The 16985-nt window shown below is 43.0% G+C and overlaps 3 protein-coding genes and 1 pseudogene across 12 annotated transcripts; 1 reads left to right on the top strand and 3 right to left on the bottom strand.

Annotated features, from left to right (window-relative positions):
- Positions 1 to 224: 224 nt before the first annotated feature.
- On the bottom strand, positions 225 to 3918 carry decr2 (2,4-dienoyl CoA reductase 2, peroxisomal). 6 transcript variants are annotated; one of them, XM_027024782.3, is made up of 10 exons: positions 3881 to 3918; positions 3447 to 3543; positions 3244 to 3312; positions 2983 to 3034; positions 2578 to 2713; positions 2313 to 2437; positions 2022 to 2115; positions 1781 to 1885; positions 1490 to 1678; positions 225 to 559 (listed from the first exon to the last, which is right to left on the bottom strand). In XM_027024782.3, the coding sequence occupies exons 2-10, from the start codon at positions 3524 to 3526 to the stop codon at positions 525 to 527; spliced, it is 885 nt and encodes a 294-aa protein (XP_026880583.1). In that variant the 5' UTR covers positions 3527 to 3543; positions 3881 to 3918; the 3' UTR covers positions 225 to 524. The 6 variants fall into 6 exon arrangements, with proteins under 6 accessions (XP_026880583.1, XP_026880580.1, XP_026880581.1 ...); XM_027024779.3 differs by having other exon boundaries at positions 3845 to 3916; XM_027024780.3 differs by lacking the exon at positions 3881 to 3918 and adding an exon at positions 3763 to 3863.
- An 868-nt stretch (positions 3919 to 4786) lies between these two features.
- On the bottom strand, positions 4787 to 8005 carry LOC113586576 (retinol dehydrogenase 13). 3 transcript variants are annotated; one of them, XM_027024796.3, is made up of 7 exons: positions 7821 to 8005; positions 7069 to 7187; positions 6782 to 6937; positions 6571 to 6675; positions 5982 to 6194; positions 5586 to 5687; positions 4787 to 5429 (listed from the first exon to the last, which is right to left on the bottom strand). In XM_027024796.3, exons 1-7 carry the CDS (start codon positions 7883 to 7885, stop codon positions 5107 to 5109), a joined length of 1083 nt encoding a protein of 360 aa, XP_026880597.2. In that variant the 5' UTR covers positions 7886 to 8005; the 3' UTR covers positions 4787 to 5106. The 3 variants fall into 3 exon arrangements, with proteins under 3 accessions (XP_026880597.2, XP_026880598.2, XP_026880599.2); XM_027024797.3 differs by having other exon boundaries at positions 5982 to 6164; XM_027024798.3 differs by lacking the exon at positions 5982 to 6194.
- Positions 8006 to 8731: 726 nt separating this feature from the next.
- On the bottom strand, positions 8732 to 15699 carry chlsn (cholesin). The gene is made up of 6 exons (XM_027024803.3): positions 15580 to 15699; positions 14875 to 15007; positions 14209 to 14304; positions 9553 to 9743; positions 9370 to 9451; positions 8732 to 9184 (listed from the first exon to the last, which is right to left on the bottom strand). The coding sequence occupies exons 2-6, from the start codon at positions 14899 to 14901 to the stop codon at positions 8993 to 8995; spliced, it is 588 nt and encodes a 195-aa protein (XP_026880604.2). The 5' UTR covers positions 14902 to 15007; positions 15580 to 15699; the 3' UTR covers positions 8732 to 8992.
- On the top strand, positions 11258 to 13597 carry LOC113586578 (G-protein coupled estrogen receptor 1 pseudogene; annotated as a pseudogene). 2 transcript variants are annotated; one of them, XR_014116933.1, is made up of 2 exons: positions 11258 to 11682; positions 12320 to 13597. The product of XR_014116933.1 is annotated as a G-protein coupled estrogen receptor 1 pseudogene, transcript variant X2 (transcript). The 2 variants fall into 2 exon arrangements; XR_014116932.1 differs by having other exon boundaries at positions 12281 to 13597.
- Positions 15700 to 16985: the final 1286 nt, after the last annotated feature.

Below are 16985 nucleotides of genomic sequence, written 5' to 3'. Positions count from 1 at the left end.
TACTTATCTTATGTTACTTACTTATGTTCTCAAAGTGGGATATGCATATGAGTAAAAATATTCAGTGGGTAAATATTTAGTCCATAGTGTTAATTAATTTGGCCTGGTTTGGGGTAATCGGTGTTTTCGAAGCACAAATCCAGTTTCTCCTAAGTTTCTGGTGTATCACGACATCCAGTGGTTGCAACGCGATGTTACCGATGACACGACACTGGACTATGAACAAGTTTTAAAGATTTATTATGAAAACCGTGGTTTAAAATTATGTTAAGTGAAATTATATGTAGCCTACAATTATTTAGAAAAGGCACGGTACATTTCTTTACATTCTAAATCCTAATAGCTCTACTAATTTCCAACATGTAATGTTCCCAAGCTTTCATCTAATGCAGTTATGAAAAGCTATTAATCAATCTTTAAAGTTTTTTTTTTCTGAATTAATTATTCTGTGAAATAGGTTTAACAAATCCAGAAGCAATGTACACAGGCAACAGTTTCTTTCGCCCTCCTTTTTAAGACATGGTTTATTTGTCTTTTCTCTTCTTTTCTGACCAAACCCCTAAAAAACAGAGCGAATAAAAATTATTAAAGAGCAGCAGGGTGCATCTGAACTCGCCTTAGGGCGACTCCACCTCACTGTTGGGGCTCATTTTAGTACAAAACAATAAAGTGCACTTTTGATTTTGTTTCCATTGCATGCAAACATTTGTCAAGTTTACGTTTTGGTCGTTTATATTTACACCGTATGACATCATGAGAAAGAAAGAGTGCAGCTTGTGCCTGCTCACCACCATCAAAGGCCCTCTGATCAGAAATATTTCACTGCACAATTTAACCCTTACACCACTAGTCCAAGCAGTTAAAGGAAAAGTTCACAGGTCACATATTTGCCCAGGCTCATAAAAACTCATACATACTTTGGCCATTCTTCTGGACAGGAATTTTTCACTGAAACTTTAACCCTTACACTATGGTGTCCAATCATATCATCTGTCATATAATTACTTCAACTTCCCGTTTTTTTGTTATTTCTTTAGTGAATAAAATTGTATTAATACAGTTGGAGGTGGTTCACAGATCACCTCTTTTAAACCCTTTTGCACAGGCAACTACATACCTTGGATTTCCAAATGACTAGCTGAGATTTGAGTGAAGGAAATCAAGAACATTTAGAAATCCAAGTGTATGTGTACGTTATTTGCTTAGGAATGCATGTAGCAGAAAGGTTAATGTGTGTAATGTGAAGTTCAGCAGGACAGCACAAAGATGCACTACAAGAATGTTTTCAGTCAATTCCTTAATTAGGGTAAATAATTATGGTAATTAACTGTTTATATTTCATATACAATCAGCTGTTACATAGTAACACACATACATGCACAAACCCTTTCCAAACACAAAGTACACAGTGCGTGCACACGCGCACACACACGCGCACCTGTGCTGTCTGTTGTCTCTCAGAGTTTAGCAGAGTGAGAGGATAGTATACCCAGCAGGTGCTGCACATCATTGGCCGAGGTGAGCCACGCCCCTCCGTCCGCCACCAGTGTGGCGCCAGTGACGAAGGAAGCAGCACGACTAGCCAGGAAGAGCACAGCATGTGCCATCTCCGTCTTGTTCCCTGCCCGCTGCAGCGGAATGTTCTGGAACACTTCCATGTGCTCCACGGTGGGTCCACCTGAGATGGAAGAGCAAAACAAAGAGGAAACAAACAGTGAATAAAACAGGCTTCAAAATGTAACCATAAATAATATACATGCCAACACACACATGTACTTACTGAGTCGGCGGAAGCCCTCTGTCCCAGAGATGGGTCCAGGTGCTACTGTGTTTACCCTCACGCCACTGGGACCCCACTCAACTGCCAAGTGTCTCGTCATGGCATCTGCATGCATACATAAACACACACACACACACACCCTCCCAGAGGGAAAGTGATTAGATTATACTTGCTGTGTACCATAAAAACCAATTGTACACGCACAGTGTTCCACCCCGACATTTCCATGACAGACACCCACCATTAGCGGCCTTCGCTGACCCAGCATGCACCTGGAGCGCTTGGCCCCTGTAGCCAAGAGTGGCGGAGATGTTCACAATAGAACCCCCATGGTCCTGAAACACACACACAAATCAATTATAATGCCTCAAATAAATATTAAGGATAAATTTTCTGTCTAAGAAACAGGCTAACCCAAGGTCAAGGTTCAATGTTGCCAGCTAAACCACATGCGAGGTGCGAGTGCTCCCCCCCCCCCCCCCCCATCATAAGCTATTTGATAAATAAGTAAATAAGTCTCACATGTCCTTACCTTGAACCATTTGTCATAGAGCACTTTGCTGGTGTTAAAGGTCCCCATGGTGTCAATCTCCAGGATAGTCCTGAAGGCGTTGAAGGAGAGAGAGGTTGCGGGACACAGAAAATTCCCAGCTGCATCTGCAGTGTCAAGCCAATAATATCAGAGTCAGGAAAGAATTCCATTTAAATTAATATACTTCGATAAATGAAATGATGGCACTTGGTTCAGCTGTCGAATCTATAGACTCTTTTGACCCCTATCGTGATCCCAACCGTACTGTTGACGAGAATGTCCACGCGTCCCAACTGCTTCAGCGTCTCATCCACGACAGACGAGATGGTGTCCGGCTGCCTGACGTCCATCTGCAGGGGCAGGCACTGTCTGCCTGTTGCACTGGTCAGTTTCCTCGCCGCCTGTTAACACAGGCACAGGCAGCAGCTCACAAACGCACACTGACCATACAAATAATGGAGGTAAATATTAGCAAAGTAAGTAAATAAACAGTGCAGGAGATACAGGTTGGTTAGAGCTAAGGAAACTCTGTTGCCCTAATTAGCCACACATGAGCTGTCCTGAGTTTTATACTGCTGGTCTCTGAGCTTGTAAATGGCATGAGGGAACAAATGTTTAATGCATCTTACATGGTGCTTCTGGCCTTTTGGAAAGTGCACGTGTACATTACCTCAGAGAGCTTCTCTGGGTTCCTGCTGGCAATGACAGTGTCACAGCCATGCCTGGGAGAGACAGGTGGGATAGCAGACTTATGAGGACAACAACTGTTTATACTGGTGTTCCGATGGGTAAATGTTTCTTCACGGAGCTCACAGTCATACAGGTAAAGCTGACATGCAGAAAATAATAGAGGAGAAGGCACGAGGAGATAATTTAGACAAGTGAATTGCTAAGGACATGCTACGATTCACACAGACAAAGAGAGACCTACCTCATTAGAACCTCAGCAATACGGAACCCAATACCAGTGCCACCACCCGTTATAAAGGCCACTTGGTCCCTGGAAACACACACTTTACAGTTTTGTACCCAAGCACTTTTAATGGCAACGTACTATAAATATTCGACCTGACTTTTAAGTAGATTTAACTAGATTATCTAAACACGTTAATGTGTGTCGGTACTCTTGCGTACCTGAGCAGTTCGGGACAGTATATATGTTTGTAACTGGTCAAGCAGTCGTCCGTCTCAACGTCCTCCGGTAAATCTGCCATCCTCACTTAGCTACGTGCTACAGAAAACGTCAGGGACATAACATTAACAATTCGCAGTTATCAGTCTTTACAGTCTGCGTGTTTTCTATAATTATTTCATTCAATTGTATCTGAAAGGTTGTAAAAGCTAGCTAACATAAGTAACGCTAGCTATGTGAATTTCGTCCTCACTGTTATTAGATACAACCCAAAAGTCAGAGTTCACAAAACTGTGTAGGCCAATAGATAAACGTCACCTAATCTTCAAAAAATGTATAAACGTCAACGAATCTGTAAACTATCTATGCGACTTCACCGCAACTGGAAAGTTATGCTCACCCTGCACGGAAAAAAAAATGTAAAGTTGCTCCGTACCTTGTACGGTTCAGCAAGTGAGGTCATTCGCTCGTGTTGCATTATGGGGAATGTAGTAAGGTGCATTGTAGTGTACAACACCCGCTAATCGTTCCCCCCCTTCAGTAATATTAGACATGTTCAAAGTACTGGAGTAGGGGAGGGAAACGCAGTAGGGGATCGTAAATTAAAAACCATGAATAAGAATGTTAAAAATCCAGCCTCTTGCAATGGGTCCCCAGAATTTTGCATTAACAACCGGTTCAAACACATGTTTGACGGGACCTGGGAGGCAGACAAGTGGGCGGGTATATTTAATGCCCGTTTGTGTTAAAATCTCACTGCTCAGGCTCTTTTCATTCATGTATACACATCAGCATATTTTAAAATTAGGGGGCCCTGTTGCAAGCGGTGGGGTGGAGGGATTTTTATATTTTAATTATTTTTTAATTTACAATCACTCCTCTGCCACCCCCATGTCCCGCCCCCAGCTCGAGGCACCCGCGGTGCTTGCACCTCCCCTACGCCACTGATTTGTGTACTACTAATCACCATTGCATTAAAAGTATTTGGCAGACACTCTTATGCAGAGTGACAAATATATTTATCAGTGTCGATTACACAGTGTGTACATCCCCTGGGAACCAATCCCACACCAGTGTTGCTAGCACCTTATTCTACTTTCAATAGAACTGCAAAGGCCCACCTGGAGAATTACTGTTTCTCCAAGTTAAACCATAAGCACTAAAACCAAAATAATAAAAAAAGATTTTAAGTAAGAGTACATATTTCTTTCTGCAAAGGGCAGTAGGTTAAGTAACAGACAGCAGCCCTTATTTATTTTTTATCATAAATGAGCACATAATTTACTTTAATTAAGTCTTCTAATAATCCCTGAACTTGAAGCACAGTGCATTAAACACATGCAGCACTTCCTGTTTTCTTTAATGTTGCTTATATACAACACAAATGCACTCATGAGTTTTCAGACAAGTAGATCTTACAGGTGACAGGTTTCAGTCCACTCTGTCCGGGAGTGTGAAACCACCTCTAGCATGGATCATCACCCTTTAGACGTATAACCTGAGCAAATCTACAAAAAACTACAGTCAGAGCAGCGCATGATTAGGTTGGCCGTGAGTCTTAGTATAAGCTTTCACAGACCACAGAGTATCCTGTGCAGTGTTTTGGTTCAGTCTCTGGGAGAATGTCATTTGACTCTTTAAGGGCATGGGGTCCTGTCAGTCTTATGCCATTGTCATAGCAGCAGTTTCTGTGGGGCTGGCAAGAGGCTGTTCACAGGCGGCTGCAGCTGGGTCTGTTGTGGAGGTTACAGCTTTTGAAGAAGATGCTGGCATAGGAACGGTGGTGTTTAGGCCAACCATTGATGCGCTGATGTTCCAAAGTCTGACCGCCACTTCCTGCTCCAAGGCCTGGGGTGCAGGCTCTTTCTCAGTCATCACATCATAGTAACGGCCAGTCACACCCTCAAGCTCCTCGGCAACGGCCAGGTAGACACTAGGCTGCGCTCCAAGCACAGGGGACTTTACGAACAGGTAGAAAATCGGGCCTGGGGAGAGTACAGAACAACACACACACATACACATCTTTGCGTTTAGAGGAAAGATCCCTGAAAGCATTCCATCTAAACAGAATATACCTCTAGATCCACAATGTCATCTACAATCCCATTGTGATGGACCGAGTGGTGAAATAAGTGACTCACTGAGTACGGTGCTGGAGAACTGAGACTGGTGCATGCCAGTGTGTCTGCCCAGATCCGTGGCAACAACGCCGGGGTGCAGGGCGTTTACCGTCACCCCCGTACCTAAGACACACGCAAAATAGCTAATTAATCAAACAGATCTATGTTTTTCCAGGACCCATCCCTGATTATCCTTGTACTGCACATTTTGCCCACTATAATACATCCATATTAAAGCACTGAAGGGCTTGGTAACAAGCTGACGATTTGAGCTGGGAGCAGAGGTCAACCTATGAACAGGAGAGGAGAACACAATAATAACAGAGTCCTGAAAACACTTGCTGATCATCAGACCAAAAAGCGCGCACACACGCATATACACACAAACACAAACACAAATACACACAGACAACTCACCCTCAAGTCTGCGGGCGAGTTCTCGTGTGAATAGGACAATGGCAAGCTTGCTCTGACAGTATGCTTTCCTAGTGTTAAACTTCTTCCTGTCCCAGTTTAGGTCCTCAAAATCAATCTCCCCGACAATGTGCACCAAAGATGATAGGTTAATCACCCTACTGGGGGCAGAGTCCTTCAGCTTGTCTAGCAGCAGATTGGTCAGGAGGAAATGGCCTTGTGCCAGGAGACAAAAGCAGCGAACAATGACTCTTTAGTATGTACAGCAGAAGAACCCGAAGTTGAATTTTCCGTCAAATCTTGATAAAACCACATAAAGAATTAAACTCTAACAGTACTACCTGCAGGAAGATCCCAAACTGACACCACTTATCAAAACTAAAAACATCTCTGAACTGTTTTGCTTATTTTTTAAAACTCATTTAACTGACAGTACATGTGCTCTCATGTTAAACTGCTGTGATTTAAGCTGGCCCTTCATCGCAAAACATGAGGTTCTCATTATCATTTTTCCTGAACACATGGTCTATAAAAGCCTTGAGGCTTAAGGTTTTATATAATGCAATATAAAAGCCATGTGTGATTTTCTCACCCAGGTAGTTGACTCCAAACTGCATGTCAAAGCCATCCTCAGTCTTCCCTGGAGGACACTTCATGACAGCAGCATTATTGATCAGGATGTCCACGCTCTTCTCCTCTGAGGAAATGAGAGAGAGAACTTGATATTGTTTGTATGGACTCACTGGACAACACATTACCATACTATCACAGCGAACGGACGTGATTAGGTTAGTGTGTCGCACCCCGGTTGATCTCCTCAGCAAAGCGCCGTATGGATTTGACTGAGGACAGGTTGATGTGTCGTGCATAAACGTGGGGGTTCAGTGTAGAGCCTCTGATTTCACAAGCGGCGGCTTCACATTTCTCCATGTCCCGACAGCCCATAATAATCCTCCCCCCTGCCCAGAAACAAGAGAGGAGCAGTCACTTAATACGTAAGGCATCATATGCAAATACACACAGGTTAATCGGTCAAAATGAGCCAAGACTGTTACTAAACTGTACATTAACAGCTAGAACCACACCACACCTCGCTGAGCAAGCTCACGGGCCGTCTCCTTCCCGATTCCGGTATTTGCCCCAGTTATGACCACTGTCTTGCCAGGGAGCCTAGCTTTACTGGGGCAGGGGCCTCCGGTCAGGTGGTTCCTGCAGAGAGAAGGAGCGCCGTGTGTTTCAAAAGCTTCTGGCACCACAAGCTCAAGTAATTTAGTTTTGCAATGAGTTTCTATTTATGCACTTTTAAAATGTCTAATACTGCACAGGTCCTCAGTTAAAGGTAAAAACTAAATATAAATTTGTTCACTGTCCTGTGCACAGTAAAAGGAGACCAAAAAACTGACAGGTTTTTTTTTTTGCCAAAACCATATCTTCTGATAGTTCTTCAATTTCACTATTTTTCAAAAGTTACACTGGCGATTTTTATACCATATAAAAATTCCATTTGGAGATTAAACTGTAAACCAAAGGAGGAGAGAATTTTTCCTTTACTTTGTTACGGTCTCACCTCCCTATAACAAAAACCCCTCAAGACACTGACATTAGGCAGAATGTAGCAAAGGGGAATCTTTATTTATAACTTTCACACAATCCCTCCTAAAGTTGGAAAATTTTCACTTGGCAATGTTAAATATTTAGAAGATAATTCTTTTAAATGAGCTATATTGATATTTCTTATAATTCGGGATTATGAAACATCTTTGTGTCAATCTTTATGGTCACTGAAAAATAGCTATACGGTTAGTTAGCTAGCTAGCTATCTGGCTAGCTACTACCACTTACTTGAGCAACACAGCGCACCCAAAAACAGTCCCGAATACAGACGCGGGCAGGATAAATTTACTCATCCTGGTAAGGCGACACTATTTTTCATAAATGTAGCAAATTATCAACAGCTAAACATGCTCGCTAGCTATGTATACAAGGTCAGCCGACAGTCTCCTTCGACTGGAACCGTCACACAAACCTATTTGACAAAAGCTTACAGCACCACTTGGTGGCTAAAATATATAAGGGAAGAAAATCTCCCATGGCAAGCACTGCGAGTAGCGTTGACTAAAACGAAAATTTCATTGATTTTCCTCTATGAATTAATTTACCTTTGCATTGATTAACCTTTATGGATATGAATAATATATATGACATAAATATGACTTTTTTTTCATATATACAGTTTTGTCACAGGTGTAGTACTATTTTCAGTATACTGAACTGGAGATGAAATGTCCAATGCTTGGCATTGTGAATTTGTAACCACCACACACAATTCATAACAAAAGGTTGAGGGCAGCAACCACACCTTGTCTCACACCAAGCTATTACAGGGGATAAACATGTGAGCTCCAACCACCAAACCGAAGAGCCAGCTCTCTGGCAGCACACCCATTTTACCCTCCCAAGTGAGTCTCTATCACACTATTGCTTTTGAAAATATCACACCAGGTTTCTTCAGATATATTCTCCAAATGAAAGCATCAAGCACACGGAAGGTTGAAGGCTCATAGATTCCTGATAAGTAAGAATCCCTAACAGGTAATTAACCAACCCACTGATAATTGTTATATGTATTAGGAAGTAAATAAATGGTAAAATAATGACTGTTATTTTTGTACAATGACGACATTAGGACAATATTAGTTACCTTAAACAACATTTAGAAACAGAAAACAGAAATGCAAACCCCAAACCAAATCTTTATTATAAAAGCATTTTATTGACAGGAAATATTCATACGTTGAAACATTCTGCATGTCTGTGGCCCTCGGCCGCACCTCCTGAACACGAGTGTTTTTGCTCTTCAACCACGGCTGATTCAGCTCACCATGTAATTCCACATCCCGTTACAGGTGTTAGAGGAGGTCCTGGTGACCGGCACTGGCAAACGCTGCCGTCCGTACGTGAGGGGGTAAATGAAAAGAAAGAGCAAAGCGGGTCGTTCTGGTTCCCTCATTTGATCATGAGAGAATCTGGACAACTTCTCTGGCCCTATGCGCCTTCTTCTGGTAGTCTGTAGCCCCGCCCTCAGCCTCCTCAGACCCCTCCCCGCAACGGACGAGCGCCTCTGCTTTCTGCACAGTGGTTTCCCGAGCGACTCCCTGGATACCCTCCAAATACGACAACAGCACCTTGAAATGAGCATCGGACACCTGAGACGGGTGTGAGCAGGAGGGGACAGGGAGGAAGAGGAGGGAGAGAAAGAGAGAAAACGAGGGGTGAGGGGAGGGAAAGAGAGAGTGCAAACGAGAAAGAGAGAGAGAGAAAAGGTTGGTAATTCTTTCACCATTTAATATCTATAAATCAGGTGTTTGCAAATGCCAGGCGGTGTTATTACCTTCGTGTTGTCATACATGTGCTGCAGTAACCACACCTGCCTCGTCTTCTGAAATTTCCACTGCTCACGCTTCTCTGACCAGCTGCATACACACACACACATACAAGAGGGCTGATTATAATTCCAACCTACATATATCTACAAATATGATTGTGTGGGTGTTGCTGGGGGTTGGTGTTCTACCACGTGAGATACTCCAGGGCCTGGGTCTGGGCGGAGCTCGTCTTGCTCTGCTCTGCCTCATTCTTCCCCTCCTCTCTCCGTTTCTTCTTCTCCTCTTTCCGCCGAATCTTCTTCAGCTTCCTGTCCGCTACACGTCTCTCCTCTGGGCTCAGGTTCTCTTCTTCTACTGAAGTTGGGAGCTCTTCTGAACTCTGAATGAGACACAGAGAGATAAACACACAAGCAAAACAGACCACAGACCAAAAATATTTTCAGCACAAATGGAGATATGACGATTTAAAAACTGCAGGCTTTACATAAGCATGTCCACTTTTGTCATTAGCATCAGTGCAGCTCTGAGACCAAATCACAGCAGTCACATGGTATGCCAGAACACATATGGAATGTACTTTTATACAACAGCTTTGCAAACTGAACAGAAAAACAAAAAAGTACCCAAGCATCTAATATGTATTCGATATTCATCTAATATTTATTCAATATTGTTGCTTAGGTGTTTAATATTGGAAAGTAATTGGAAGCAGCATAAAGTGTCCACTGCTGTTACTGAGCAACGGGAGTCAGCACAATGATAAAGTATTTAAAAAAACATTGCTAACCAGTCCTACCTTGGCAACTGTTGCCATCCACCATACTAGTCAAATAATAGTTGCATAATATAAAACCTATGGAGCCATACGTTTGCGTGAATTTAAACAGCACTGTACCAAAATTATCTAAAAATATGATAAAATATAATTGTGCAGTCAGGTACTTCAAACCCCACAGCGAAGGGCTAAGAAAAGAGTGAATGAAATAAAATTGTATAAACATCTCTCAAACATATAAAATATCAACCTATTCATATAGGCTAATAGAGATAATCTTTGTTATTAAAGGACACATTTTTGTGGTAGCTAATCATCACTGTTCACTAGCATGGCTGCACGTACTCTGACATTTAGGGGTTTTAAATGTAGAAAGTGTACGCTACTGTTGTTTGGACCCAGGATGTCAAGTTAACTTTAACATGTCACTGGTTAGCTGGAAGATGTCCCAAAATTGATCATGTTAAAATGATCAAATAACCCTATGAGAGGATGGTAGGACCAAGAGGACAGGATATGAATTATGACCATACTTTTTGGAAAGTGGTTACGTCTCTAAAATTGATTAGATAAATACAATTCAAACAATTTTTAAATGCAAGCTGTTTAGTATTTATATTCTGTAAAAGTTCTAACAACATTTAATGATAATTTTGAACAATTTTTTAAAAAGTTTGACGGTAAATGTGCTACACCTGTAGTTGCAAAATCGTACACAGCACTCTGCACACCTGCTGTCCGCAGCTCAAGCCTAAAAGCTTTGCGGAGCTGGCAACAGTAACCAAGAATGACTGGGTTTGCTATCAGTACATTTCAGTGACTTACGTGTCCAAATGATTGATGATATAGAAATAGAACCAAATCTCTCCTTAAAATCATTTAAACCCCATGCCATGAAAGCCATTTAGCATGCAGGGAACATTTACTTCATGCTTTGCAGAATGCGTGTTTACCCTACACTGACTGAGAAATGCTCAGTACGGGTAACTGTAGAATGCGACTGAAAAAAGCAGATTAGAGGGAAGAAACAAAGTGTCCCTGTGAGGTGGGACCCAAAGTCCTTCAGAAGATCTTGGTGATAAGAGTAACTGTGTTTCTAGAATAAAAACTTCCAGGAGCCTATGCATCCAGCTGTTTGTGACCATGCACATAGCCCTGCTGTAAAACACACACACAGGCCCAAACATACATACACATACTAAGGACCAAACACACACACAGACCCAAACACACTAAAACGGACTGCCACTGGAGGGTCAACTCAAAGTTGACCAATATATTATAATATTTTGGTATAAACTTTAGGGACAGAGACTAAAGAAGGTAGAGAGAAAGCGAGAGATGTGGAGGTAAAGGAGTAGTGACGGACAGGCAAAGAGGCAGAGAGACAGAGAGAGAGAGAGAGAGAGAGAGAGAGAGAGAGAGAGAGAGAGAGAGAGAGAGAGAGGACGGTAGCGAGAGAAATCAGATGTGGGTTTAAAGTCATATGCAAGAGGAGAGTCTGAGGCTGACAGCACACAGGAGAGGAGCTTCACATGGAAAGGTAGGATTTCCTTCCTAAAACACTTCAGACTGAAACCTGTATCTAAATCAAAGTTACAGCTAGTGTAATAACAACATTATTATTATTATTAATAATAATAATAATAATACTCACAAAGCAGTAATACAATAACACCAGCATTACATTGCATGTGAACATCTGCTGGTAATCCAAATATCTTTTAAATGGTCATTTTAATATGGAACATTTCAGAAGTAGTCTTTATGTGAGACTCCTCCCAAGCTTCAGTAACACACACATTAGCTACATGCTTACAGCTACAGCACTAAATTATTAAGGCAATGGGTAAATGAGCAATTAAAGCTCAGCCCAAGGGCAAGTCGCTCATGCATGTCTACATTATAAAGCTCGTGTGCATTACTTGTCAACTTCATTCGATTTCCGTGGTCACTCACTAATGGCCGATATGGAAGTGTGCTGACAACATGTTGTAATGCTTGCTTGTGTTCAACTACAAGTGTACCATGACATTAATGCCTGGCAATGGCGTGAGGTGGTGGACGAGACAGAGCAAGAAGCTCTATAAATCTTGTATGGGTTGTGTGCGGATTTTTTTCAATATGCATTTCTGTTTTAGCATCAAGGTAAGAAAAGGGTCCCCACTGTCTGTTCACAGAAGTGATCCAGTAAAAGCAGAAGAGGATGGGCAATACCTTGACTTTTGCTCCCAGCCCCATCCACCAGAACAACTCCAACCTCTCCTGGCCAGCAGAGGGCACTAACAGGACAGACTTTGACGGAACAGACTTTGACTTTTATGTGATTAGCCTTCTCCTTTCCTGCTTCTATATGGTCGTGCTGTTCCCGCTTGGCCTTGTGGGTAATGTCCTGATCCTGCTGGTGAACTCTGACCCTCGGCAGCGTGCCAGCAACCCAGATGTGTACTTCACTAACCTGGCGCTGGCCGACCTGGTCCTGGTGCTGGACTCGCTGATCGAGGTGTTTAACCTGAGCGCACATTACTACGATAATGCCTTGCTGTGCACCTGCATGGCTCTCTTCCTGCAGGTACACATGTACAGTAGCGTCTTCTTTCTCACCTGGATGAGCCTAGACCGTTGTGTCGCACTCACTGGCCTCTCACCCAGGGCAATGCATGCGGACGGCTCGGCGGCCCGCAGGGTGTGCACCGCCATCTGGGCAGCGGCTATAGCCTGCACCCTGCTGCCATTTGCAGCGGCCCACGCTCGTCATGGCTGGGGGCGGGGCTTCTGCTTTGCAGGCATGGCTGAGGTGCAGTGGCTAGAGGTGACGCTTGGCTTTGCGGTGCCATTCTGCGTTATGGGCGTGTGCTACAGCCTCATTGGGCGAGTGTTGCTACGCTCGGAACGTCCGCGCCGGGCCAAAGCACTGCGCATGATTGTGACCACAGTGGGCGTGTTCTTCGCATGCTGGCTGCCTGAGAACGTGTTCATCAGCACGCACCTGCTGAGCGGCACCGCTGAGCCCCTGCGGCGCCGGCGCAATGGCACGCTGTGGCAGCAGTACCCGCTTTTAGGTCACGTGGTCACGTTGGCCGCGTGCGCCAACAGCTGCCTAAACCCTCTGGTCTACGGCCTGCTGGGACAAACCTTTAGACGCAAACTGAAACTGTTCCTTGAGCACCACGTTCACTGCCTCCACATGCAGCCCCCACATGTGACCCACATGCGCCTCCATGCAAGATAAGTTCACACACTATGTGTGCACTCACACATAGTGTGAGCTCAGGAGGACAAGTGTGAGCTCAGAATCAAACCAGAAAGAATGTGTGTGAGCAGTGTGAGGGATGGAGTTGAGACCAACACCCTCCCCACCCTCAACAGACACACAGGAAGGACACCAACTTCTCCAACACTTAACCAACAAAAGATTGAGACTTCCTGTCCATAACTGTTTTCTTTAAGTTGTACTGCATAACAGCAAATCTTCCAGTATGTGTATGACAACACCAAATACTGGTGTTTTTTTAGGGATTACATGACAACTAAGGAATATGAGAAGCGGTTTTGCACTGCTGTTCTAATATGTTTGCACTTTCTACTTTTCTGTTAGGAATGGGATTTAGAAATGAGGGACTGCTCCCAGATTTCAGTGAAAAATAACAACTGCATGTCATGGGTTTGAGGTTTGTCATTTATGCGATGGAACCAAATGTTCGGCACTAAACTTATCTTAGAAACGAATTCTCTCCAATCCCTGTATGTTTATGTTTGGGCAAAAAGAAAGCTTGCGCCTATGCATCTTTTGACAATACCCCAATTTATAATAGACCATGAATTATGCTGTATGTAATAACACCACTGCTTTGCATTGCGGCTAATAAACCAGCAGTGTGACCAATTTCATACATGTATGAAATTATGCTTTCACTGTGGTTCCACCAGCTGATCTTTGAGACCAATCAAAAGAATCTAGCCTAAATCAGCCATGAAAGGCCTGTTATTGGAAGCAGGTGAAAGTGTAGGGGAGATTGGCAGACTACTCTAGAAGGCACCATGCCACTACACTGAATTCTACACACACCTTGTCCTTGGGCATATCACCGATTATGTCACTGCTGTCTCTGTTGCCAGGTTTCCTCCTCTTGACATCTGTGGCATCATCACTTGCCTTGGACTTCTGTAAAACAAACACACACACACACACACACACACACACACACACACACACACACACACACACACACACACACACACACCCCTTAGAGGAACTATGGTGTGTCTCCTTTGTTTTCTTAAAGAGGAACAAATGAAATAGTTATTAAAGCCCCCTGGAGTTTCAGTGAATAACACATCTGGTTGTGAAACAAAGACCTATATGTTGTGATACAAATCATATGTTTGCCTATGTCCAGGTCCATAGTTCACAGAGGTAATCCCAAACACCTTCACCAACTGTCAGAAAAAATGTCACCAAATGAATCAATAAAGAGATAACTTCTTCCAGCTGTATGAAGGGGCATTTGGGGACCTCATGCTCCCACAGCAGCTTGGTCCAGTAAATGTAAAAAGGATAATGAGTTAACGGGAAACACCAACTAAAAAGCATCATAGATGTCAAAGTCACAGTTAAAGAACAACTGCAAAGCTTTCCTTCACGTAGTAGTACCTGACTGAGTAGTACTACAGAAAGAGAGAATGACACAGTATGTCCCTCTAGGTACCAGCTACCACGAGTGTACTCACACACCTTGTGTGCTGTCTTCTTCCTCTTCATGTTCACGTAGTCTTTTAGGTCCTGGGTCACACAGCCCCTTTTTTGACTGCCACGTTGGTTATAGTTTTGGTTTACTAACCCTTTGCAATGTTAACAGCAATGCTTTCTGCACACAGTAGGCACAACTCAGGTCATAACCTTATCGCCAGCACTAGCAACAGTCTAGATATGCATGGACGTTTCCCATTCACACAGGTAAGAGAAACAGGTTCAGTGCGAGTTTACCTAAGAGCGTTCGCACACAAAATATTAAACCAAATTGTTAAAAATGTCTTCCACGGCGCTATGCCGTGGGTTACCACTACTGCGACATCGCGGTCGGAAATAATATAGAATATAGGCCACTAACAAAATTCATTTTGAGTGATATCGGTGGAAGCTATAGCTAACCATATGGCATTACATTTTAATTTAAGACTAAAAGGAAGAATATATTTGAAGCAGACTCGATCGAAGGATGTTTAACTATCATATAGCTAACTAGTTAGTTAGGTTAACCAGCTAGCTAAAAGGTTACGTTAGCGCGCTAGATACCTACAATCATTAGCTAGCTAGCTAACTAACGTGCCTCTGTTTTAGAACAATACATGTACCTGGACCATTAAAATCAAAAGCCATACTTCAATAAGTACATTTATCAATATAACATGAGGGAGGGAAATTTGCGGAGCGACTTACAAAGTTTTTCACACGCCGCATAGAACACACACGTCGGAATGTTTTTACGGTTACACACGAACTCGAAATATTATTTAAATGGAAATTACGGTACTTGCAGTTTTATGTTATATTATAATTGTTATCACGATAAACCCGGGGTAATTAAAGCGAATTTCTGTAAAAAGAAAAGCACAAAGAATCACTTGGAAAATTCAGTGTATGAATTTTAATATGTGAATGTCAAAGCGGAGCTTTAGAGCAATTTAGCAGCGGCTCCTATCGGACATAAAGCAGAGTCGTACACAATGTGCTTTGTGACCTGAAAATCTTGGAGGGCTCAAGATGTTATCGATAGGACGTAGGATATACTCTAATATTACTCAATATTCAGCACGTTCCGGGGGATTTGGGCCGCTTACTCTGGCGTGAGTATGCTATTGCAATATGATTGTGATAACGAATCTGTTGCGAGGATAACATGGCTACTACTTTATCTGAACCTTTAAAGAGAGTTTGATTTGGTAGCTAGCTAAAGCTAGCTTTCTAAATTTCCCTTCTAATTTCTATCTTGTGGATAGCTATTTGTTTTTGAGACTGCTCAGTGCAAACGATTCTTTAAGGAACACAGCTGGCGAAATTCAAATTTGGTTCATTATTTTTTACGGTCATGAGCGGCCAGTAGCTCTGACTTTGTTACATCACTATTCATCAGCGAGCCATTTGATCATTTTTTTTTTCTTTACTCAGGTATGTTAGAGAGATAATCCATAAACCCAAATACTACACTGTCCCATCAGCAGTTTTAACGTGTCAAATCTTAAGATTTTCTCTCTCCCCAACCGTCAACGTTGTAGGCCATGTACAGTGTCCATCACTTCAAAGTGCCAGAAGTCTACAGGTGACGCTGCCGATGAACAGTCCCAGCCCATCAAGTTCTCCACGAGCAAAGCCAGCCACCACACCTGGAAAGTAGCAAGCTCGATGGGCAGTGCCCACCAGCAGCCCTGGTGGAGAGTTTTGCCGTTTAGTATACTCTCCATCTCCTTGCTTCTCTGGTGTGCTTTCCGGAAGGACACAGAGATTGACCAGGCTCTTGCAAAACCACTTCATGAATACTTACATGGGTTGGTGCCACAGATGGAAGCAGAGCGGGCAGATGAGGACACGGTGGTATCCACAAATGACCCTGAGACTGGCTCAAAATGACTTGTCACTGCTGCAGTTTTCATTACAATGATGTCGAGGTTGTCTTGCTGTTGAAGTCCTTTTCATAACTTACCCTGTCAGTGACATCTGAACTGACAGCTAGTGCTCATCTCTAAGCAGGATGACACCAACTTAGTTATGTTAACTGTACTGTGAAATGCTGTATATAATCTGAAATTGGGTTAAACTCTTGCTGGGTGTGAAGGAGTTACAAGGAT

This window comes from Electrophorus electricus, chromosome 14, assembly GCF_041902795.1.
Source record: "Electrophorus electricus isolate QZ-2024a chromosome 14, ASM4190279v1, whole genome shotgun sequence".
Classification (NCBI taxonomy): domain Eukaryota; kingdom Metazoa; phylum Chordata; class Actinopteri; order Gymnotiformes; family Gymnotidae; genus Electrophorus; species Electrophorus electricus.
Note: the sequence above shows the minus strand (reverse complement) of the source record. Positions and strands in the feature narration are given on the sequence as shown.